The sequence below is a fragment of the Hylobates moloch genome, unplaced genomic scaffold, assembly GCF_009828535.3.
Source record: "Hylobates moloch isolate HMO894 unplaced genomic scaffold, HMol_V3 SCAFFOLD_24, whole genome shotgun sequence".
NCBI lineage: Eukaryota > Metazoa > Chordata > Mammalia > Primates > Hylobatidae > Hylobates > Hylobates moloch.
Genome location: NW_026652299.1, coordinates 10,522,203 through 10,547,948, shown reverse-complemented (window position 1 = coordinate 10,547,948; position 25,746 = coordinate 10,522,203). Strand labels below are relative to the sequence as shown.

The 25,746-nt window shown below is 36.1% G+C and overlaps 1 protein-coding gene across 2 annotated transcripts in view; it reads right to left on the bottom strand.

Moving 5' to 3' along the window:
- Positions 1 to 25,746, bottom strand: part of LRP1B (LDL receptor related protein 1B) — a 1,938,417-nt gene that overhangs the window by 1,029,831 nt on the left and 882,840 nt on the right. For both annotated transcript variants that reach the window (XM_058434432.1, XM_032145942.2), the window contains exons 4-5: positions 15,024 to 15,143; positions 7,937 to 8,065 (exon numbers count right to left, since the gene is read on the bottom strand). In XM_058434432.1, coding sequence (XP_058290415.1) covers positions 7,937 to 8,065; positions 15,024 to 15,143 — 249 coding nt within the window. The remainder of the gene's footprint in view (positions 1 to 7,936; positions 8,066 to 15,023; positions 15,144 to 25,746) is intronic.

Sequence of the window (25,746 nt, the reverse complement as noted above, 5' to 3'; positions counted from 1 at the left end):
TGGTCACCTCACAATAAGGAGAAGGGAGGTAGATGTATGAAACTCATTATCTAGTGATGGGAAAAAGTAAAGGTCATTTAATACATTTCACTGTTGTCTGACAAGGATTTAAATATAAAATTTATAAGTAAGATCACAAATTTCTACTTTGCTATTATAAAGAGAGATCAAGTACTCTAAGTACTCAATCATGCTGATGTACCAAACTTCTAGCTACTTTATCAGCTATGTTCTTTGTAACTTGATGTTCTAAACATCCAAAGAGTACTAAGATACAATTTAATAATTTGGTCGGGATTATCTTTCGTGGGAGGCATAGACAGAGGCTGTGTGAGTCCTAAAAGAAATACACACGTTTAAAAATGAAATCAATGCAATAGGTTTTCTACTCTCAAGACTAAAATGACTTTAGGCAGCCTGATTAGGGGAAATATGTAGAATATTAGTTATCTCTGTCAAAGGCAATTATGTTCTCCAGGGGAAGGAGTGCCCAAAGGGCATTCTCTAACTGCTTTTATTATCCCAGATTTTTTTTTTCAATCCCTGTTGATTGCAATTGATACAGAGGATGCCTTGAAGACTCTGAAAAATCAATTTTTTTCTTATAAAAATGTCAAAATTATTCTGTCTACTCAGATTTTAAGGTTTTTTCCCTCCAAGAATTTCAATAGTGATATACTTTTATATTTTTCCCAAGCAAAGCAACAGAAAAATTATATACCTATGTACATTCTTGCCTCATTTATTTAACCATTTGTAATTTTTATAAATTTAAATGTGCTTCCTTTCTTTTTATTTTCATTAAAATATCCAATTTTAAGATAGAAAAAGAGAGTTAATTGCAGAGGGTGATATAATTTCTCTCACATTCTAAATTGAGGATTTAATCAATGATTTGATAGCTAGTCTACAGAAAATTATAAAAAAAGTATGATAGAAATTTCTGCCTGTCTGTTGTGCCATTTATAAAAGCAAAGTTTATTGACTGTCACACCTAGAGCCCATAAATACGGCCGTGTAATTTTTCATACTCAAACACAGAAGTTCTCAGCCAGATTGCAATAAAAATATGTTATGAAGAAAATGAAAGACATGCTTTTTTTCCATGTCTGATATTTTCTTAGACTAAGGGTAAATGAAAGGTGTCATGACACATAAAACACCATGGTTACCTCTCTGCTATCAACCTTGCAACTTTGTTTCTGGAAAAAAAGATTAAAAATGTCAAGAAAGGTGCTAGACTGTGAAGATGATATCCCCTAGCATAAAAATCAAATCCAAAACCAACATAGAATATTCATGAGGAGATTTTGTACCCCAGCACCGACATACTCATTAACAGTGTTTGGAGAGGGAAAAAAAGTGTGTTGTATCATTTGGATAATAAAAATCCCATCAGAAATCTTTGCCCTGTCCTGCCATGAAACGTGATTTCTAACTGAATGATCGGCCAGAAAAGATGTAGGGTAAAAATACTCCATAAAATAAAGAAATATTTTAAAGGCCAGGCTACCGGTCCGGGATTCCAAAGGCAGGCTGGGAAGCTTTAGAATTTCTGTAGTACAGAGGCTTATTCACTATCCAGTGATTGCAGATAGGGAAGCTTGTTCTCCCGCTGTATTTTCACAGCAAGCACACAGTTTTTACTAGGATTGTATGTTTATTTGAAAGGGGAGTGGTCCTTGGTGGAGAGGACACACTTATGTAGATTATACAGTGCTTCTCAAACTACTGTTTGATCCCAATACTATACCAAAGCTAGAGTTAGCCCTGAGTAACAGGACAAAACTGGCCAAATATTCTATTCTCCTCTGAATCTCTTGCAATCTTCTGACTCTCATTTTATTGATCCTCAACATCCCAGTACCTTCATTTCACGTCCTGAATGTTCTAGAAATTGCTAAAGCATCCAGCAAACATTTGTCAAGCACACACTCTGCTTCAGGCATTGAGCTACTCTTTTGCTACTTTCTCTTTACCACAGTGTCCCTAATTTCATGCACGCATATGTGACAGTAAAGAACAATAAATGTGTCATTACTATGCTGGTGCTGGAGACTAGGCTCACTCCTAGCCAATAGGTCTCATGCACTAGCATGTCATCAAGTGCTATTTGCAGTTACGGCTCAATAAAATAATAACTTATTCAGGAATTAGAACTTTAGACTATCTAAAACATAATTTAAGAAAAAACCCTAAATGGTGAATCTTCATACCTCGGTCATTCTACAAGAAGCCGTTCTTAGCCAATGGTATACTGATACAGATCTTATCCACTAGACTCATACGTTGTTAAAATTATTAAGACTTAGTATGTTACCCTTCCTAAGAATAGATCTTAATATGAGATGTTTTAATAAAAGGCAAGGGAATAGTATTTTAATAGCTGAATTTCAGGCATTACTAAGTGGCTGATAAGAAGGCAATACTATGTGGCAGAGAATTCTTCCCCCACTACACAGACACCTGCCAATTCTCCCACGAGCAGAATCAGCCCTGGCAGCAAACCATGGGTAAATTCTCCGCCTCCCAAAAGAAAATTTTAAACTTATGTTAGTAGATGTTAAATCGCCCCTAGAGTTTTAAAGTAAGAGCCATAGGAAGTTATATTTTGTTTATTTTCTCTCTCTCTTTTTTCTTTTTAAGAATCATAGGAGAGGAAATGGCAAATGATATGAAAACGTTCCCTCCCCAACGCCGTCTAGAAATATGCTTCCTACAGTTATACAAGGACTATGATTTCTATTCTTACAACTAAGAGTTTCACTGCCTCAATAGTCTTCTGTTTGTTTGTTTCTCTAAATCAATGAACTGCAGATATAAGCTGTAATAGGATCCTGAAGTTTTTTTAATAGCTCTCTACTCTCACTGCTCCAATTACTCCATGGCAAAGAGGTACACTCTCCCAGGGCACCATTCGATGCACTGACTATAGAATGATGATCATAAAATTAGTGTTCTTTATTTTACTATTGCTTCAGCACAATCAGTAGAGCCCTAGAGGTTCAGGAGAATTTGTATGCTGGGGTAAGTGCCTGCCTTCAGTGAGTGGTTAGGACACTGAAAAGTACAGTCCAACGAGTCTGAATTTATTAGGAGTAAAACTGCCAACAGTTCGTAAGTTAAACACCATTTACTATTACTTTTACTGTCACAGGTTCTACATGAGCCTGCTTTCAGCCCCAAGTTTTCACATTCAATACATATTTTTGATTCAATAAATACATATTTTTGATTCAATAAAATCAATTAAAAGAAAGACAAATTTTAAAAATGTTTTTATTTTCATATTTGACAAATCATTACTACAACTCTATTCTCAAAAAATATATCAAAATGTGCAAGAAGTTTTACTGGGTACCTACACATGGTTATTTTTTATTTTTATTTATTTATTTATTTTTTCACGTGATAATTTCTAACGTTTAATTAGAAAAATAGCTAGCTTTTGTGTAGGTGTGGTGGCTCACACCTGTAATCTCAGCACTTTGGTAGGGCATGACAGGAGGACTGTTTGAGGCCAGGAGTTCAAGACCAGCCTGGGCAACATAGAGAGATCCTGTGTATACAAAAAATTTAAAAATTAGCTGGGCATGGTGGTTCGCGCCTGCGGTCTCAGCTACTCAAAGGCTGAGGTCGGAAAACGGCTTAAGCCCAGAAGTTTGAGGCTGCAGTGAGCTATGGTCATGCCACTGCACTCCAGCCTGAGCAATAGTGTGAGACTACATCTCTTAAAGAAAATAAATAAATAAATAAATAAATAAATAAATAAATAAATAAACATTAATTACTAGCTTTTAATGTGTATTATATTATAACGTAACAAATGCTGTCTCATAAAAACTTACAGTCTTGTATGTCTCCTATATAAAAACTATTCAACTATGCATATTTAAGTTAAAATTACTTTAAAAAATATGTTTCAGACTTTTCTTTTGGAAATTACTTTTTTGAAGATAAAAAACACATAGTATCAAGCATTAAATTGTACTAGATTACCATTGAAGGTCCTCTCAACTCTGAAACAATTTATTCTTTATTTCATTAGTCAGAGTCAATCTTACTAAGTGTAGAAAGGAGAAAATTTGTCTGCATTACGTGAATTAATAGGAATGAAAAGGCCTCCTGTCGAACATTAATCTCTTTCCCCATCTGCTGTAGTGTCTAAAATCTCCTCCCTTCAATACAGTTGTTTCTTAAAGATGCTCTTAAGGCTTATGAATTTTACTAGGGTTCAGGTATTATATTACAAAGGAGGAATAATCAATTAACTTAGATTAATTTACCTAATTGCTATCTATTGTCTTGAAAATAAGACCCCACTGGCAAGCTTTGGGGTGAATAGTAGGGAACAGATCATGATATTGTTCTATGTTGCACTAATTCAGCACCTTCAGAGGCGGCTTCCCAGCCGATTAACTCTGCCTCTCTCTGCTGTCACATAAAGGGCTGTTTCTCAGAAACTTTTAATTCATCTATCATCTTGTACTGTCTTTGCAGAATCATCTTCTTGGTCTAGTTCTAGCTTTCCATTGCATCACTTTGGCTTGATATTTTTATAGTATCTTTTCTTTCTAAAGCCTGGAGATCTTTTCCACATATCCGTTGTCTTGGGCTAGGCCATTCGGGCCTTCCCTTGTTTTCCACACTACCCAGCTGCTGAGAGCCCTGGAACTCTGGCTTGTCATGGAGGGAAAGTTAGGTTCTGGAGTCCAGTAGGGTAGAATCGTAAGGAAAAGAAGAGAAAATAGAGGCCAATCTCAGCAGCCAGGCAACTGAAAGAAGGACTGGCAGAGACTTAAAATGAACCTGGCTTAATTTGTAACTTTTTTCTAGCACTTGTCAGATACAGCCACGTTACTGTATAATAAAACTGCCATAAAAATTTTAAACCTGATTGCACTAACTGGAATTACATATAACTGAAGCCAAAAGTATCCTCTGGTTCACTTGCCATAAATACGAGAAAACTAAAGCCAAACAGGCAGTTTTTCTCTTAAATTGTATAAACACATTGGTTCAAATATCCATGTGACCTTTAGAACTCGCCAGTGTTTGTTATAGACTTATGCTCATTCTAGCAACTCATTTTCCTTAAACTATAAACCACAACAACATTCCCATGGTAACTGTGTATTTTTCAAATTTTGTAAGCTCACAATGTCATCAAGCAAAAGACCTAGAGGTGAAGAGATTTATGTATTCCGTTATCAAGTCTAGAGTCATCAAATTTCCTAGATGTAGTGGGACATTATCATGTTCCATCTTTTTCTGGTTGCATTCTATTATTGTAAGATAACCTACCTATGTAGTAAAAGAGGACGTGCTTCCTTTATAGGGTTTATTACATTACACTCTCTGTGTAGCAATATTGTGTGGATCAATAGAAACAGCAAATAACAAGCCTTCTACTTCTGTAGTTCATCAATAATCTAAATCAGAACTCTGGGTGGTGGCAAAAAGGAAAACATAACCTGACCTCATTTTTCTCAAGGATTGCCTTATTTCAAATGGGACTTTATAAATCAAGTCAGTAATTCAAAGAAGTAAACTAAGAAGTAAAAGAGTGTTTTGCTGTTGTTGATATTTTGTAGATACATATGTTTTCTAAATAATTAACCACACCGAGGCTGGGCGCAGTGGCTCAAGCTTGTTATCCCAGCACTTTGGGAGGCCCAGGCGGGCGGATCACGAGGTCAGGAGATCGAGACCATGGTGAAACCCCGTCTCTACTAAAAATACAAAAAATTAGCCGGGCGTGGTGGCGGGCGCCTGTAGTCCCAGCTACTCGGAGAGGCTGAGGCAGGAGAATGGCGTGAACCCGGGAGGCGGAGCTTGCAGTGAGCCAAGATAGCGCCACTGCACTCCAGCCTGGGCGACAGAGCGAGACTCCATCCCAAAAAAATAAGTAAATAAATAAATAATTAACCACACTATCTCTGGGAAATTATTGAAATTATAACATGAGGTTATGTGTAAAGAGAAACAACTGCAACCTGCTTAGCTAGTGCAGTCTTTTGCCCACTGTGGTTTCAGAAAAGAAATTTCATGCTTAATTTACCAATTTCTAATAAGGGAGGGTGAGGGCACCCATTAATTCATCAACACATCATAATTTGAATATGCCTGATATGAAACTACCTTTGGAGGAAGTTAGAAGAAGCCAGATGGAATATTCTGTATAGTATTTCCTCGTGTTATTTTCAAGCTAATTCAGTCTACAAAATCATTAGCATTATCTTATTGTGACTAGTGCATCTCAAAGCTATTTCATTAGCCAATCAACAATACTTACTGATTGTTTACTTACTGAATAGGCTGAAAACTGTGTAGAAACTACAGGCTTTATTTTCAGGTTAGCAGTTTTGAAACATGAAATGTAAACACTCAAGAGTGGAGCACTCATTTTAGTAATTTTAATTAGCATGACAAGTTTATTCTCTCTTTCCTTTTCCTTTTTTCCATCCTTCCCTCCTTCCTTCCTTCTTCCCCTTTTTTCCACAAATATTTATTGAGAACCTATATGTTCTAGGCAATGATCGGTACTGAGTAAATAACAGTAAACAAATCCAACAAGTTCTGTACTGTCATAATGCTTATATCATTCTGGAGAAATCATGGGATAAATATACATAAATGAATTAATTTCAAATGGCAATGCTATAAAGAAAATAAAACTGGGAAATTATATAGTGATAGAGTAGGTATGCATAAATAACACTGGAAAATAACTTCATGATGTAGGGGGTATATACCATGAAATTATATGGATTGGGAAGGTCACTCTGAATATTGACATTTTAGCTGAGACTCAAGTGATAAGGAGGCTACATTAATGTGAATATCACAGGAAAAAGCATTACAGGCAGATAAAAAAGTAACACAGTTGAAGAAGGACAAGGACACAAGTGTGCTGGCATTGATGACGAAACAACAGCAGTGGAAGATCAGACACTGGAAAGTGAAATGATACCAGGCCATTAGGCCCTTAGAGATCCTGGAGTTTAGATTTTATTTTCAAGGTAGGTGAGAGTTATTGGGAGATTTGAAGCAAAAGAACAACATGATTTGTTTTATGTTTTAGTAGCAAATCATTTTATTATATGAATAATTAATTTTGGAGGTGAAGCAGAAGCTCACAGAACCCAGTTAGGAATCTATTGTAGTAGTCCAGGAGAGAGATAGGTAATTCAAATTAATTAATCCATATCTTTTGAATAGATTTTTGCTAATTAGAAACTTCTTGTAATAGGCTGGGCACTGTGACTCATGCCTGTAATCCCAGCACTTTGAGAGGCCTTGGTAGGTGGATTGCCTGAGGCCAGGAGTTCGAGACCAGCCTGGCCAACATGGTGAGACCCTGCCTCTACTAAAAATGCAAAAATTAGCCAGGCGCAGTGGTGTGTGCCTGTAGTCCCAGCTACTTGGGAGGTTGAGGCAGGAGAATTGCTTGAACCTGGGAGGTGGAGGTGGAAGTGAGCTGATATTGTGCCATTGCACTCCAGCCTGGGTGACAGAGTGAGACTCCATCTGAAAGAAAGAGAGAAAGAGAGGAGAGAGAGAAAGAAAAAAAAGAAAGAGAAAGAGAAAGAGAAAGAAAGAAAGAAAACAAAGAGAGAAAGAAAGAAGGGAGGGAGGGAGGGAGGAAGGAAGGGAGAAAGAGAGAAAGAAAGAAAAGAAGGAAGGAAAGAAAGGAAGGAAGGAAGGAAGGAAGGAATTTTGTTTTTGGAAGGAGTAATGGAAGGAGTTTTATAATGATTAGTGACAACTGAAAGAACTGCTCTGGATTCCTAACTAAAGAGAAGTGCATTAAAATGAAGGAAAATCTGTTTCTTCAAAGTCCGTATTTCTGCTGTACCACATCTCTAATGATAAAGAACTGTAAAAAGGAAACAAGTAATTCTGGAAAGATAAAAAATAAATGGTCATAACTTACCAATTTTAGCCTTGCAAGACCTGTTGTCTGGCTGCATTAGGTAGCCTTCCACACAACTGCAAATGTAGGATCCATGTGTATTTCTGCAGGTCTGGCTGCATGTGCCATAAACAGCACATTCATCTTGATCTAAAAGGAAAATTGGCATCATTTCTAAGCAGCTTTATCTTGGGCACTTTTTTTTTCCTTGAATAAAATATTATCTTTGAACTTTGGAAATAGACTGCTAAGGAAAAGCCAATCCCAATAAATCTTTTCAAAACCACACTAACTAAAAATTAAACTTTTTGTTGCCTTAATATTTACAGTGATAAAACATCAAACAATACCAAATCATATATTTTAAAAGAAGATTGTTTGCATTTGTGATAGTCAGGCTAGAAGTCTTTGGATATTTTTGCAAAGGTACAAAATGCACTCCAATTAATATTTGTTGAATATTTCCAGTTTATGACATATGTCATGTGTTTATGACACTCACTTTTTCACTATTGTAACAAAGAATTAGACTAGTAACGTGGTTTCCCATCAACAGATTAAATAAGAGTCCTGAGCCACACTCACTACTTTAAAGAGAGGAAACTATTAAGCACCTATTGAAAATAAAGATTTTGTCTTAATTAAATTTTACTTTAATATCGGTAGTCCCCACCTCTACTTCTTCATTCTATTTTCTCTATATAGTTCCTTCCTCTGGTATCCAGTTCAAATCTTTATGAACAACAGATCCTCAATGATTCTTAACTGATCAAACAAAAGTCATCCTGTCAGTAGTTAATTATTTAGACAAAGGTATATTCAGCCTGTTTTATGTACGAAGCACTGTACTAATCCCTGCAGAAGACCAAATCAATAAAATATGGTCTCTACCCCTGAGTAAGACAAGTCTAGAGAAATATAATTATGATACTACACATTTCCTTATAATAGGGGTATACCTGAGTTATGATAGAAACAGGGAACTCAAACTGCTTAGGATTAGAAGGGGAATCTTAAGTGAAGGCTTCATATTAAACAGTGTGAAGCATGATCTGGCTTTCCTCAGATTAAGTGGAAAGGGACATTTCAGTTCATCAAAATGGTATGTGAATGGTATTGGGATGGCATCATGGGGATTTCAAAGAAGCATAAGGAGTCAAATGAAGCAAAGGTGTATGAAGGAAAGTGGTAGAAGAGATGAAATTGGGAAAGTACTTTGGGAGCCAGATAATGAAGGTATTTGCATGCTGAAGCAAAAGACTGTACATTACACATTGCCATTGGGAAAGCATTAATTAGATGGGATATATGGTCAGCTTTGCATTTTAAAACTAAAAACACTCATATGAAATAAAGGCTTTGGTAAGTGTGGAGAAGGGATCCTAGAAAATTAGGTATGTGCTAATTTTGTCCAAGAAATTATCTTTTGAAGTCATATTTTGAACTAAGTCAGTGGCAGTGGAAATGAAGAGGGAATGGACTTAAATGTGTAAGAAGTAGAATAGACAACATTTGTAAAATGATTGGATGTGATAGAAGTGAAAATTGATCCAATTTGAAATAGAGGATATAAGAAGTATAGATTTGAATGGCTCTATCAGGGGAGGAGATAACGAGTTTAATTTTGCTGTGTTAAATTCGAGGTGTCTGTAGGGGAGCCTTGAGTAAATGTGTAATGATAAGCAATTGAGAAATGGAACTGTTAATATAGGGTGCGATCTGTTTTGGAGTATATGGAAGTCAATAGCATATATATAAAAGATTTTAAAAATAGGGGAGGACCATTTCCCACAGAGGAAGAGGAGATGAGAAAAACTTGGCTAGTGCAAAATACTCTAGGATAGTCAAAGTGGAAAGGGCAGCCAAGAAAGAGGAATCAGGGTGGGACTCAGTGGCTCAGACCTGTATTCCTAGCACTTTGGTAGGCCAAGGCAGGTAGATTACTTGAGGTCAGAAGTTTGAGACCAGCATGGCCAACATGGCGAAGCCCTTTCTCCACTAAAAATACAAAAATTAGCCAGGCGTGCTGGTGTACACTTGTTGTCCCAGCTACTCAGGCAGCTGAGGCATGAGAATCGCTTGAACCTGGGAGTGGAGGTTGCAGTGAGCCGAGATTGCACACTGCACTCCAGCCTGGGTGATAAGGCTCTGTCTCAAAATAAAATTAAAAAAATAATAAAACAGAAAGAAAGAAAGAGGAGTCCTACAGTATCCTGTGAAGGAAAATTCATGACTACTTTAAGAAAAAATTAAGAAATGAGAGCTTTTCAGGAATATCAGAATGTTCAAAAGGGTTATATGCAATGCATAACTCCAATAAGATAAAGATTAAAATTCCCATTTAGATTCAGTAATTAGGACATTATTGTACTGATGCTGATGTAATGTAGGGAAAGAAGGGGACATAGTCACAAAAGGAAGACTGATCTTAAATGGGACTTGCTTTTTACTGAGTCCTTAAATGGGATAAGATACACAAACTTAGATCTATTAACAGAGTTTTGTCCTCACACCTTGGGAATGATGACTGAAGATAATTTGGGATTCCTGGAAATAATTCTGGAGAAAGGGGGTGAGAAAAAAAGAAACAGAAAAAGGAAGAGGAGAGCAAAAGATAACAGGATGGATTGAAGCTGTGGTATTAAGTGGGTTAAACTGATGTGACATAATTAAAATGTATCTTTGGCCTTTGTTCACAGTGCTTGGCACAGAGCTCCTAAAATACTTGGAATTTTTTGAGTAATAGGATCGTCCTTTGGTGTTCATAACGAGCTCCTCTAGAATACACCCGAGCCTATGCTAATGAGGTGACTCAGGGTGGGGCCCCTAGGTAGTCTCAGACTGGGGGCTGGTCATGAAAATACCAAACAGTGGATTAGAGTGTGGAAACTTTCAGCCCCATCTCCTGACCTCCAGTGAGAAGAAAGGAGACTGGGGGTTGGGCTAAAAAAAACTCTTGAACAAAGACACTTGGAGAGCTTCCATTTCGGTGAAGACATTGAGCCCTGGGAGGATGAGGCACCTAGAGAGGGCATAGAAGCTTCCCTCTCCCACCTTCCCGTTCCTTGACCTATGTGTCACTCCCATTTGGCTGTTGCATCCTTTATAATAAACTAACAAACATAAGGAAAATATTTCCTTGAGTTATGTGAGTTGTTGTAGTGAATGACTGCATCTGAGGAGAGGGCTGTAGGAATGCTCACATTTATAGCTGGTTGGTCAGAGGTATAGGTGAGCCCTGGAACTTGCGTCTGGTACCTGAGTCTTGCAGTACTAGGTCCTTAACCCATGGAATCTACACTACCTCTGGATAATGTAAGAATTGAGTTGAATTGAATTGTTGGACACCCAGTTGGTATTAGAGAATTAGAGAATTTATGTGGAAAAATACCACCCAGTTGGTGTCAGAGTGATATGACAAAAAAGAAACCTCAAATGGCATGTTAAAAAATCCACAGCGGAGGGGTAGCATAAGGATTTCAATATAGGGATGTCTAAAATTACATTTGAATTTATTTGTGTGTTGTGATATAAAACCTTTTCCTACTAAGTCTTCAGTAAATCTTACTACATATTGTCTTGTTTGCATGGATGTTATAATTGTGGAAACTCTAGGAAAAGAGCTGAGTTTTACTTCTGGGTTGAGGAATATGGGATGGAGAAAATCCATATATAATTTCAAAGTGATACATAAATAGGAAGATGGAGTTTGGAGTCAAGAGTATAAAGAATATAGAAGCTCTGGAAAACTGCAGATATGCTGAGAAGGCTCTAAATCCTTAGAAAATAAAAGTGAGGGTTTTAACCAGTCTTAACTAGACTTTAAGGGAAAAGAGATATTTAAAGTTCTTTACTAAAATTATAGGATGAGAAACCAGATAGCAGTAAATGGAGGAATGAAGTGAAAATAACATAATTGGGAAAGTAAATGTAGTTGATTGTTAAAGTTGGTGGATAATAAAGGAGAAGGGGACAGGAACGATGGCTATAGGAAGCGATAGGATATAAAGTGGATATTTGTTGTGAGTATTTCTATTTTTGTTTTTGTTTTGTTTCAGAATAGAAGAAGTGTGAGAATATTTACTGACTACAGTGTTAGCCAGTGGAAATGTAGTGCTTAAAGATGTATGAGAAAGAGGTGGAAATTGATAGACCAATGGATCAAGTCCAGACAGAAGTTTGAGTGAGTGGGACTTTAACTATGCATGAAAAAAGACTAGAAGAAGTAAAGCCCTTCTTCTGAAATGACAGCAAAACACGCATGGGGGGATACACAAGTAAATAGCGAGAAGAGAGAGAGTAATTAGAAGAAGTAATAAAAGACAGCACCCAGAAAATAAAGCCAGTGACTAAGACAAAAGAGAATAGATTAAGAAAACATATTTTGAGAGAATAAAGAAGAAATGGAAAGGAATGGTCAAGGACACTATAGCAGATGCTGTCTGCTCATATCCCTCAGATTGTTCAGTGTGATTCTACAATCATAGGGATCTTTATCTGTGCCTGAGCATACTTCCAAACCCTTCCTCCTCTCCCGCCAGAAGCTCTGCCAGGACTCAAGGCCGGTTAAGGTTCCAGGAGGGTAATGCCACCTCCAACACAAAAACAAACAAACAAATTTGCTCCTCAGAAATGGGTGTATAAACGCCTGAGTTCCCTTGTCTCTCATGCTAGAGAGTTGGGCCACACACTTAAGCTTCGGTCACCCTTTGTTGTAGCTGGCTTAATTGCTCCAACTATGGGGTTGCCTTTCTCCTGTATCCTCTCACCCCCACCACCCACCACCCCCTAAAGAAAAAAAGGAAAGAAAAGAAAAAGAGAAAGGTACAATCACAAATAAAGGAAAACATTCATGTGAATCCTTGTTTCAGAGCTGAGTTCTGGGAATATACAAGCTAAGAAAAGAGTTTACTATGAGAAAGCAAAAATATTGCTGAGTAGTATAAGACAATTTAAACTGTGAAACTATGCATTTGTATGGCATTCATAAACTCAGGTTTCTTCAGAGTCGTGTAACAGCCGGCAATCATGGATGGCTCATTTGAAGTAAATGCTTTTGGCAATAGAAAAAATACAGTGTTTGGAGCTAAGTCTACAGTAATACTGAATGAAATTAAGGCTTGCATTTGGTAAAGTCTGTCCCTGATGGCAGTAATAATTCTTATCTATTTTCACAGATTTTTCATCTTTAATATTATTGGTTTCTATTTCAGTTTTTCAGATATGATTATGCTGTCCAGGAGAGCAATATGATCAATTATCTCTTTTCTTCTTTCTATTTAACCAGAATGCACTAGGGTGGAACTCCACAACATTGACTACAAAGGAATAGGCATACCATCACTGGTAACACTGCCTTCTTTTCTCCTTTAAAGACAGAGGGCTACCTGGAAATACAGTTTTGAGAAAGCCTAATGATGCTCAGACTTGGCACTCGAGGAGTATAGAGAAAGTACAAAGAGCTCCTCTCCCACTGTGACTTCTAAAATGATTGCTGTGCAATTCTTCACTAATGTTCCACAGAAGAAATTCATTATGGTTGTGGTTTTTATGTGCTTAATTAAACACATAAAAGCAATTAATTAACCACACTCAGGAATCTATGTAGTTAACTCAGCTCCACCCTTGCAAAAGGGACTGCAGATCTGGATGACTACAGGAGTCAGGTGTAGTAAATGAGCGAGAAGAACGCAGAACAGGTATCTAAGACAAAGACGTATGAATGGCAAGAGCTGTTTGTAAGTGGAAAGAGCATGAATGTTCAACGGCACCATTTTTATCTGGCTGATTTCTGTGATTAGGAGGCATCTACTGTTGCCCTTATTTTCCAGAACGTCTGAACTTTTGTGTGCAATTTTCTGATTTTTAAATGTTGTTTTAAAATGACATAATGACATGAGTCAAATAAATATGAGAGTTTGGCCTCCCTGTGGTCAGATTATGCAGTCTCTGGGTCTGATAAACTTGATAATAAATGTTTTTCTATAAAATTGGTATTATACACAAAGCAAACAACAAACTAAAATTCAATTCCCAAATGTACCTGAAAAGTCAATGAGCCTCTTCAGGATAAGACTAAGTGGGCTCTGCAGACATGAGTTTCAGTCCCAATTCTATTACTAAGAAGATGTGTGGACTTAAGTCAATTAACTCTCAGGATCTCATTTTTGTCATTAAGATTTTAAACAATTATCTCACGAATTCTTTTAAATTTAAGATTCTAAGGTAAAAGTGATAATATTAGAGCAAAGATTTGAAGTAATCAGCAAAGCACTAATTTATTTGGAAAGCATTCTATTTATTAGTGGCTCTGGCAATGCAGCTATTCCCTGAATACACACACACACACACACACACACACACACACATACACACACGGAAGGAAAGAGAGAGGCAGAGAGAGAGAGACATATGCTATATTATAGATTAGAAATATTATATGTAGATATAGATATAGATAGATTCTAAGTATCATACAAAGCAATGCATTTAACTTTGTGGATATGTTATGTATACATATTAATATATGTATAATTGGAATCAACCGAATGGAAAGATAACCTAAAATTCTTCAGAATTCGTGAAGGGAGTCATTTTGGAGGATAAATATTTGCTATAAAGCATTCACAAAAGCAAGAATCCAGACATTTAAAAGAAATCAATATTTATGTTCATTATTACATTATTATTGCTATGGGTAAAATGCCAGCTGCGGGAATAACTAATGCAAAAATTATAAACAACATGACATGATGAGTAATTACTAACCTAACATAGTTAATAACACGTGTCTACTAGACTGCAGCTATATAACAGCCATACAACATACAGGAAGTTCAAATAATTAGATCAATGTGTTAGTGGTTAACCCAAACATTTCCCATTGTTGATATTTCCCAGTTTGAAATTACTGCAAAAAAATTGAAATTTGATAGTCATAAACTTATAATAATGTTTATGTTTTGGTTGGGGGGGCAACTTTTAAATCTCAAGAAAGAAAAGTTAACACTCTGTGGAGTACATGGTAGGTATTCAAAGATGTCTTCCTACATTTCTCTTAACTAAGCCTCTATAAAAAAAATTTGATGGAGTTATTTGTTTGACTTACCTTTACAGCTTCTGCCATCTTCTTTTATTTCAAATCCATCCTCACAGTAACATCTTGTACTATTTCTGACCATTGTACATTTATACTGACAATTCAGATGTTGGCAATTGGATAACAGTTCTGTAGAGAAAAAATATATATATTCTCTATATTTAACTGTATAAGTAAATATTGTTTGTATTTCTCAGTGCACAGTCCTTACAATATAGTTTTGATTGTTCTCCCAAAAAGTTTATATGATTGGTCTAGAAAATAATATTTATCTAAAATATGTTAGTTTACATTTGCTTGAATTATTGTAAATAAAATTTGAGATCTGTTTGGTCTCCCACTTTTTAGCTTACTACTGTGTTTGTAGTCACAAAACCTTTCAAATTTTGGTAAATTAAATTATTTCAAGAGGAAAGATGTCAACTCAGCGGTTGATTTTGCCATCTACGTCTTTCCTATCTGACACGTCAATTGATTTTCTATCTTTTGAGAGCTTGTTTTGATTTACTAATCCATGTGCAACCTTCATAGCAATCAATGTGAATATATCTCATCTCAATATTTTATTTTTCATTGGTAGAAAAATATTAGATAAATAGTGAACATAATATATTTCATTATATCTGAACTATTTGAGAAAAGACATGATTAAAGCAAAAGTTAGAAAACCTTCAGAGCAAATTAGGATTGAATATGATAAAAGCATGAAACAGAGATGAAGTGACAGGAGCACATTTATCGCACAAACCATTTCTAACAGAAATAAGATTCGCTAAACTAGCTAAATATTGGATAGAAGCATGACTGTCTGAAAATAGGGGTATAAATAGATTGCTACAATACTGTTGTCTTTACTCTTTTCCCCAGGAAGGCAAATAAGGGTTTTGAAGATCAAAGTTAAATGATTCAAAGTACATTGATATTTGCCATGAGTTTAGCTGGTGCTACAGAAATAAAATCAAATTATAATTAAAAAATAAAAGCCCAATATGTAAAAGAACACCTGAAATATTCCAAACTGAACATTGGGTATTGTATTATAAATGTAATTATCTATAGTATTTCCTTAGTTCAGTTACTGTTCAGCATTCTCATACAATTATTTCACAAATCTTCACTTCTTAAAACTGCAAACCTCCTTCCTAATATTCTCTCATATATGATGATCCTGCTTCTTACTTCTTTGAGAAAACTGAAGCAATCAGAAGAGATTTTCCAGATTTATATTCCATTTCTATCCACATCTGCATATACTGCTTTTCCTTGGATTTCACAGTTAGTGGAATTCATAGTCAAAGCTCCCACCCAACATCATATGTAAAAATCTCATCCCCTCTCATCTAGTCAAGGATATCACTTCAGCAGTGCTACACTTTATGTAGATAGAATCAGCTCAAAATTGGCTTGAATCTATACGCTATTGTAATGTGATATTTATTGAGCACATAGTCAATGCTAATCACTCTGCTACAGTTCCACAGATGCAAAATTCATTAAAAAAAATTACAATATGAGTGTGGAAGTGAGTGGGATTAGGTGGAAAGAACAACAATATAAAACAATATTTATAAATCATAGTAGCAAAACATACACTCTATATAAAAGTACGAGTGGCAGGATGTAGAAAGAGAAAGATTCATCTAGAAGCTGAATATGCAGGAGGATATCTGAGAAAGAGTTGTAGAAGAAGTTGAATTTGAGCCGGGACTTAAAAGTATGAGAGTTTTGACAGACAAAATTAATGAGAATGTAGCCTAGGTAAAGAGGACAATATGAGAAAGTAAATAGAAAGACCCAAAAGCATACAAGAAACACAGGCAACAATAACGAACGCTGCATTGCTAACCTATAATGCTTGATGTGGTTAAAAAAAAGATGAGAGAGAGACTGGAATTGTTGTTTGGAGCCAGATCAAGGTGAATTAATTCACGGATTAAGTAGAACTTTCTGTTTTGGCAACAGGAGACATAGCTGGTTATTGAGGACAGTGATACATTCTGACTTGTATTGTTCAAAATTACCTAACAGTAGAGAGAAAAAATAGTAAAGGAAGAAAAGCTATCTAAGTGACTAGGAATGACAAAATAATAAATGAAGACTATGAATATTTGCCTAGAAAGATGGCCAAAACCTTGGTGAAAGCATAATGACACTAAATGAGTAGTACTAATAAAATGAATTAAGTACAACAGAAGTACTACAAGTTTGGGAAGAAAATATTGTTTGTCTTTGATTATAGTTAGCTTAAAATATTGGCAACATAATAGCCAGCAGAAAGTGAGAATTTGGGTCTATCTTTGAAGAGAAGTCTGTAGAGGAGATATCAGTTTGGAAGTCCCAGGCATAAAGTCGGTCACTGACGCCTAAAGAGTAAAGAAGCATTCCCTTAAAAAGAATATTTGGGATACAAATAAAAACACCCAGAGAACTTCTTCATGTGAAAATCAAACAGAAGGGGTATCAGCGATAAGAAGTACCACCAAGAAAAACTGCAAAATAATAAAGTACATAAGTGAAGAACCTAGAAATTCCCACAAAACCTAAGGAAGAAGAGTAGTCTATAGAGGCAAGCAGGGAAATCAATGTTAAATTCATTGAGAAATAAACATGGATGAAGCCTCTAAAGTACACCAGGCTTCCTAATAGGATCGATTGAGGGTGTTAAAAAGCATTAGAGTGGAGCAGTGAAGACAAAGGTGAATGTAGTTAGGGGTTGGAACAGAAAGAGGAAGCAGGAAAGGTTTCTCACAGAAAATAGATTCAGTTATACTATGAAAAGAATGAGGGTAGAGATTCGATCGAATTCATTTAGTCTCTACCTTAATGCAGGTGTATTCACTCAGTGAGTCAAATTTATTATTTTTCTATGTAATCCCTGCAGCCCAGCTGCACCTTTTCACTGTGTCAATCCAAAGTAGAAAATCCAAATACTATGGATCCCATCTTTCTACTCTCTCTACTTGACATATCTGGAAGATGGAGAGTGAACACTGAAAAGAGGGGGGTAGTGATATGGAAAGTTGAGGAGAAATACAAAATGGGGGAAAAATTGATCTGAAAGACCAGACCTCAAACATGGTTCTCAGTGTTAGGAGGAGATCTGTTAGTTGAAAATAGCAAGATATACAAGGTCAAGTTAGCTTTTAGTTTATTAGACTTATCCTGCGTGAGGATTTGTATATGTGTAGAGTGATGACAAGGAGATGATTAAACAGTTTATGATATTAGGTGAAACGGTAAATACTGATTCTGCTAACGGATCGTGAAGAACCATGAAGAACTAACAATATGAACACTAAAATTTAAAATTTGGCAGACTGTGAAAGCAATCCTAATTATTATAGTTATCTATTTGAACTGCTTAGCATTTATGCTTAGTTGCATGCAACGCTATAATGACTATAAACATAGTTAAAAGCATATCAGATTAATTTTGTTAGAAAACTTATTTGAGTGCAACAAAAAATTTCGTACTTGAATCATTAGTCTTCACCCAGTGACTTTTGTGAAGCATAGCCATTGGCTTATGTAACTTTATCATTGGTTTGGAACTTAGACTGAAGTAGGAAGACCACTCGTATCTTAGGGAAGCAAATATGCAAGTGAGAACACAGACATGTAAACACGGTATCTGATCCATATTCCTCAGCATTATAAAATAAAACTATCCTTTTGATTAAAAGAGAGAAGCTGTCACTGGAAGTGGTGACTCACACCTATAATCCTAGTGCTTTGGGAGGCCAAGGCAGGTGGATCACAAGGACAAGAGATGGAGACCATTCTGCCCAACATGGTGAATCCCCATCTCTACTAAAAATACAAAAAAGTTAGCCAGGCGTGGTGGTGCATGCCTGTAGTCCCAGCTACTCGGGAGGCTGAGGCAGGAGAATCGCTTGAACCCAGGAGGCAGAGGATAGTGCCACTGCACTCCAACCTGGCAACAGTGTGAGACTCCGTCTCAAAAATAAATAAATAAATAAAAAGAGAGAAGCTATCATTTCACAAATCAAATCTAATCCAATTGATGAAGATTCCCCTGACACAGATCCACTTTGTTCTGTTTTTAAGGGATCTTTTTATGACCTTGATATGATTTGGCTCTGTGTTCCCACCCAAATCTCATGTTGAATTGTAACCCCCAATGTTGGGGTAGAAACCTGGAGGGAGGTGATTGGACATAGGGGCAGGTTTTTCTCTTGCTGTTCTCATGATAATGAGTGAGTTCTCATGAGATCTGATTGTTTGAAAGTGTGTAGCACTTCCCCCTTCACTCTCTCTTCCTCCTGCTGTGGCCATGGAGGGTGTGCCTCCTTCCTCTTTGGCTTCCACCGTGATTGTAAGTTTCCTGAGGCCTCCTCAGCCATGCTTCCTGTACAGCCTGCAGAGCTGTGAGCCAATTAAACTTTTTTCTTTATAAATTACCCAGTCTCAGGTAGTTCTTTATTGCAATGTGAGAATGGACTAATACAGACCTTAGCACAGTTGTAAAGGAGGAAAAATTGCAAAAGAGAGTATTATTAAAATATGAATATACCTTCTCTATCAAATTCAAGGTAGCAGTTTACAAGTAGTGGGTAGCTTTGAGACATCAACACTTCTAAGCCATTTGATTTAGAAATAGTCAAAAAATAGATATCTTTGTATTACTAATGAATAGTAAGAGGGAGTCTAAAAGGATAAACATTAATTCATAGTAAAACTGAAATTTCTTTCACCACTTATCTTGTTTTCTGAATGGTGGTAGAGTATTATGTTGAAGCCTTGGTCTCTGCAACAAGAGTGCTTTACCTCCAACTATTTTAGTAATTTCAGGCTATGTGAGTGGGGCAGAGAATCGTTAAATGTGCATCAATCTTGTTTCCTCTTTCTAGGGAAAATAAAAGGTGACATTCCCCAGTTGTCTTCCAGTTAGATTGGAGCCATATTTGTGTCTTCTAGCCAATATAACGTAGAGAGTAATTGGTGTGTGCCACTCCTTGACCTGATGCTTATGGCATCCTGACAATCTTCTACTCTCTGTACACTTGTCAGCCATCTGGGTGCGGGGGATCCAGCAGACTCCTCACCCTTTGGGATGGCAGAAGCCCAAAATGGAAAGAGCCTAAACAGCACCTGGGAAGTCAACCACTGATAACCCAACTGGACTGTGATATCAGGGAAAAATTGGATTATTGTTGTATTGAGTCCTTGAGATATCAAGGTTATTTGTTACATATGAGTGATGATGGGTACATGACTAAAGCTCTCATTACATGCTTTGCCTCATCTCTATAATGGGAATAATAATAGAAACTACCTTATAAGTTTGTTGGGAGTCTTAAATGAGGTAAGTGATACAAAGTTCTTAAAATATTGCTGACATATAGTAACTATTTTTATTATCATAACTATTTTTTATCATTTTATCCTTTAAGCTTAATCATCCATTTAGTATAACAGAATTTCTATTGTTATCCTGCCATATTGTATATACACTATAAACAATTTGGTGCTGTTTATTTTTACATTAGAAGGGTTTTCTCTTTTACGCTTTTGTTTTCGGGTGTTACATGACTCGGTTGTAGTTTTTTCATCTCTTGATGTCTCCTGGAGAAGTTTTTCATTTGTTTGTTTGGTAAGTTCTCTCAAATTTTTCACCTGAAAGCAAAATCTCCAACAGATAGTGAAACACTAATCATAAGATATAAGGATTTTCTACATTGATCTCTTAGTTTCTATAAAATACAAATATCACCCTCTGAAGCAATGTACATCCACACTGAATTTGCTACATAACCATGGGCCAATTTACAATTTAGACAAGTAATTTTTATGAAATATACTAATTTGCATAGCTTTTAGGGGCTGTTTTGCTTTGTAACATCATTGGGATTTAGGACACCTTTTCACAAATGTATGCGAGTATATGATTTAGGAAACACATGTAAATAAATCATGCTGACCTTCCTTAGAGTGAAAACAGGACAATAGAGAAAGGTGATTAGAAGTTGGCAACCAGCTTCCAACCGTTACGAGTTATTACCAATAGAGGTCTTTTTTCCTCATTAGTTTTGTTTACATAAATAGCTCTAAGCCAAACAACCACTGTTTGCTATCTTGTGTGTATAGCTATCAGATCAACCATTGTATAGTCAATAGCATTATGCTGCTGCCTTTGTGACCTACAGTCAAATAACTCACATTGATCATGTATTGGACTTAGCAAGACAGTGAGAACACGGCTATGCTATTTTATTTGTATGCTTCCAGGTTATGTTTTGGAGAGTAAATTAGAACTTTTAGAAATTCTTTGGAAATACAAAATGGTATAAGCACCTTTCCATACACATAAATTATCTGCAATATCATTTTACAAAATGGGATGATATTTCATTCTCAATTTTAGTAATAAAATTGCTTCTTAAATTAGGCGTGTACAAAAATGCATTTTATCCAACAACTAGAACCATAGTAACAAGGAAAAAATTATTCTTTCCTTATGTGGCACAGTAAAAAAACAAGAACTTCACTGTTTTTTATGCTTGAAGATTGAAAAGCTGACACAGCTACTTACCATGCCAGACAGCCCCTCTTGTCAGCAGGACATACGCTTGACATATTTAGAATGGTGATAATTTGTGTCACATCATTCGTCCTCTTATTAGGCTGTTGCTTATGACTGCTTACGTGAATTTCTTCAGAATCCTTTGCTTAGTGCTAGACTACTTACTGGCCTCAAAGTTTCAGCGTGTTCTCTTATAAGAAGATAGAGCAGTGAGGCAATGCTTTTTTATTGCATTTTTGTTCTATTTTTGGTATTTTAATGAAGTCCATATTTTAAATTCAGCAAAATTCATTCTTTCTCATGTACAGTGCTGCAAGTTTTGATAAATGTGTATTGTTGTCTAACCAATACCATTCATAAGATATAGAACAGGATCATTACCCCAAAATACCCCCTTTGCACCTCTACAGTCAACCCATTGCCCTGCTGACAATTTTGGTGATCACTGATCGATTTTTATCTCAATGGTTTTGTCTTTTCCAGTGTGTCATGTAAATGAAATAATCCAGTGTTTAGTATTTTGATTCTGACATCTTTTACTTAGCATAATGTATTTGAGATTCATCTATATTATTGTTAGTATTAGGTAGTTCATCTATATTATTGCTAGTATTAGGTAGTTCTCCCTTTTTGATTACTGAGTAATAATGCATTGTATGAACATACCTCCCTTTGTTCATTCATTTCACAAGTAACATACATTTGAGTTGTATCCAGTTTGGAGTTACTATGCATTAAGTCTCTATAAATATTTACATCCAGATTTTGTGTAAATATAGGTTATCATTTTATTTGGGTAAATATAGGATTGCTGGGTTATGTGGTAAGTGGATGTTTTACTTTATAATAAATTACCAAACTACTTTCCAAAGTGGCTGTATTCTTTTATAATCCTACCACCAATATATCAATCTTCCAGCTACTCTACTTTCTTCTCAGCAGTTGGTATTTTCAGCTTTTAATTTAATTTTATTTTTAGTCATTTGAGTATATATGTAGTGGTAGCTATTGTACAATTATTTTAATTTGCATTTTCTAATTATTATTGATTTTTTTCGTTGTGCGTATTAGCTAGTCATAAATGTTATCTGCAGAGAAATTCTGTTCAATCTTCTGCTGAGAACAACTGTTATTAGGTTGTTTTCTTATTATTGAGCTTTGAAAGAGAGAGTGCGAGACGGTGTGTGTGTGTGCGTGTCTGCGTGCATGTGTGAGTATGTATATGTATTCTGGATACAAGTCTGTTATGAGATATATGATTTGTATATCGTTTCTCCTAGCCTATAGTTTCTCTTTGCATTCTCTTATTACTGCTTTTCAAATAACAGAATTTCAAAGAAAAAAGTCTTGCATTTTATAAAATGAAATTTCAATGTATTCTTTCATAAATCCCGCTTTGGGAGTTCTATGTAAGAAATCTATTACTGACTCAATTTAGCCTATACTTCTTCTAGAAATTTTAAGTTTTAGATTTGTAGTTTATTTTTGCTTAATTTCCATATATGGTGTAATCTATGACTCAGGGTTCATCATTTTGCACACAAATGTTAAATTGTTCCAGTACCACTTGTTGAGATTATTAACATTTCTCCATTGAATTATCTTTGTACCTTTGTCAAAAATGAACTGACCAAGTATCCATGGGTATATTTTTGTACCCTTATGTTTTGTTAATCTGTATGTCTGTCCTTTCTATAAATTACGCTATTTTGATGATAGCAAATCTTGAAATCTGGTAGCATAAATTTTTATGCCTTGTTCTTTTATGTTTTTAGATTCCTTTAGATTCTAGGTCCTTCATATTTCCATGTAAATTTTAGAAATAGCTTTTCAGTTCCTAAAGAATCCTACTAGGATATTAATTGGAATTACGTTAAATTTATAGATCGGGGGATATTGACATCTTAACACTGCCGAGCCTTCTAATTCAAAAATATGGTAGGTATATATGCATTTATTTTAAATTTTTTTAATTTTTCATGAGTTCCCAGCATATAGCTCTTCTACATATGTTGTTCAATTTATCTCTGTCTCATAGTTTTGATTCTATTTTACACGGTATTATTTACTGTAATTTTCTATTGTCCATTGCTGGTGATCAATCAAATATGATTAATTTATATATATGAAACTTGTACCATATGACCTTGCTAAACAGAACAAAGAAAACTAAAAAGAAACAAATTACAAATATCAAATTAGAAATCTATCAAATTATAAACATCAGCAAGGCAGCAGAAGATATCACTACAGACCCTATAGATTTAAAGGATAATCAAAGAAAACTATGAACAACTCTAGGCCCATGTTGACAACTTAGATGAAATAGAGAAGTTCCTTCAAAGTTACAAACTGCCAAAGCTCATTCAAGAAGAAACATATAATCTGAATATCCCTATATATATAGAATGATTGAATTTGTGATTTAAAAACTTTCCCACACAAAAATGCTAGGCCTAGGTAGCTTCCCTGAAGATTCTACCAAATGTTTAAGGAAGAAATAAAACTAATCCTGCATAAGCCCTTCTAGAAAACAGAAGGGAAGAAAACATTTTCCAACTAATTTACGAGGCTGGAATTACCCTAGTCCACAAATCATACAAATGCATTAAAGAAAAAAAATAGAACAACATTCGTTATGAATATAGATGCAAAATTCTTCAAAATTACTAACAACTAAAATCCAGCAATATATAAAATGATAATATATCATGGTGATGCCAAGCTGGTTTTGCATTTGAGAACCTATTAATCCAGGTCACCCTATCAGTACAGTAAGGGAAAAAAATACCCTATCATTTCAATAGATGCCCAAAATGCATTTAATAAAAAACAATACCCATTCATTATTTAAAATACAACCCTTGGCAATACAGTAATAGAGGGGAATTTCTTCAACCTAATGAATGATTTTGCCCCCAAAACATGAACATGTCATAACAGAAGTAGGATAACTTCTCTCACCATTTATATTCAGTAATATACTGAAGTTTGTAACCAGTGCATTAAGGGGCTTTAACAAAGGTTAGGAACACAAATTAGAAAGAATGAAATAAGTAAAATGGTTTCTGTTTGTAAGCAACAGAAACAACAAATGTCTGCATAGAAAATTGTTTTTAAAACCATCAAAAACCCACCAGAACTAGTAAGCAATTGTACTGAAAGTGTATTTAATAAATGGGACTGACAACATCGTCACTTCATAATTTTCTTTTTGCATATTAATATTTCATAAGATTTTAGAACTATTTCAAAAAGAAAAAGCAAAATTCTCTATAATTTAGCTGTAATAAGGTGGAAGTCGTGGACCAACCATGTGGTCTGAGAAAATATTCCATGGACTGAGTCGGCGGTATTTATTTATCATTTTATTTTATTGAGACAGAGTCTCACTCTGTCATCCAGGCTGGAGTGCAATGGCACCATCTCTCCTCACTGCAACCTCGCCTCCCGGCTTCAAGCAATTCTCCTGCCTCAGCCTCCTGAGTTGCTGGGATCACAAGTGCCCACCATCACACCCGGATAAATTTTGTATTTTTAGTAGAGATGGGGTTTCGCCACGTTGGCCAGGCTGGTGTCGAACTCCTGACCTCAAGTGATCCACCTGCCTTGGCCTTCCAAAGAGCTGGTATTACAGGTGTGAGCCACTGCACCCTGCCAAGTGGAGTCTGGGATTTATAAAAGATTGTATATGGTTTTTGTGCTTTGTTTTGTTTTTTAAAGTAATGAGGCCATTTGCTTTTTCCTAAACTAACTACGTGGCTGTGCCTGGTCAAGGCTTGGGAGGCTGAGGCTGTAGAGTTCCATCCATCAACCTTGGAAGAGCTGTCCTGGAGGCAGGCAGGGCCAGAGCCCCACATACCACCGGACCTGAACCTAGAGCAAGCCTAGGACAGGGCACTGGATAACTTCCCTGTGCTGAGCCGCTGCTTCTGCTAATGCACCTCCATCGGGAACCGAGCCCTTCCCGGAGATGAGAGGGGCCACAAACTCTCTCGAGACTCTCAAGTCCAGGAGTCAACGGCTGAAACCACAAACAGGCCCCAGTCACCTCAAGAAGACGCAGATGCCACCAATGGAGGGGTCCAAAGCGGCCTGAGCCAGCGTTGGAGATACCAGCGCCTGCAGAGGTGGAAGGACACACACCCAGGGTGCCCTCTACGTTCCAGGGCGCCCTCTACAGTCCAG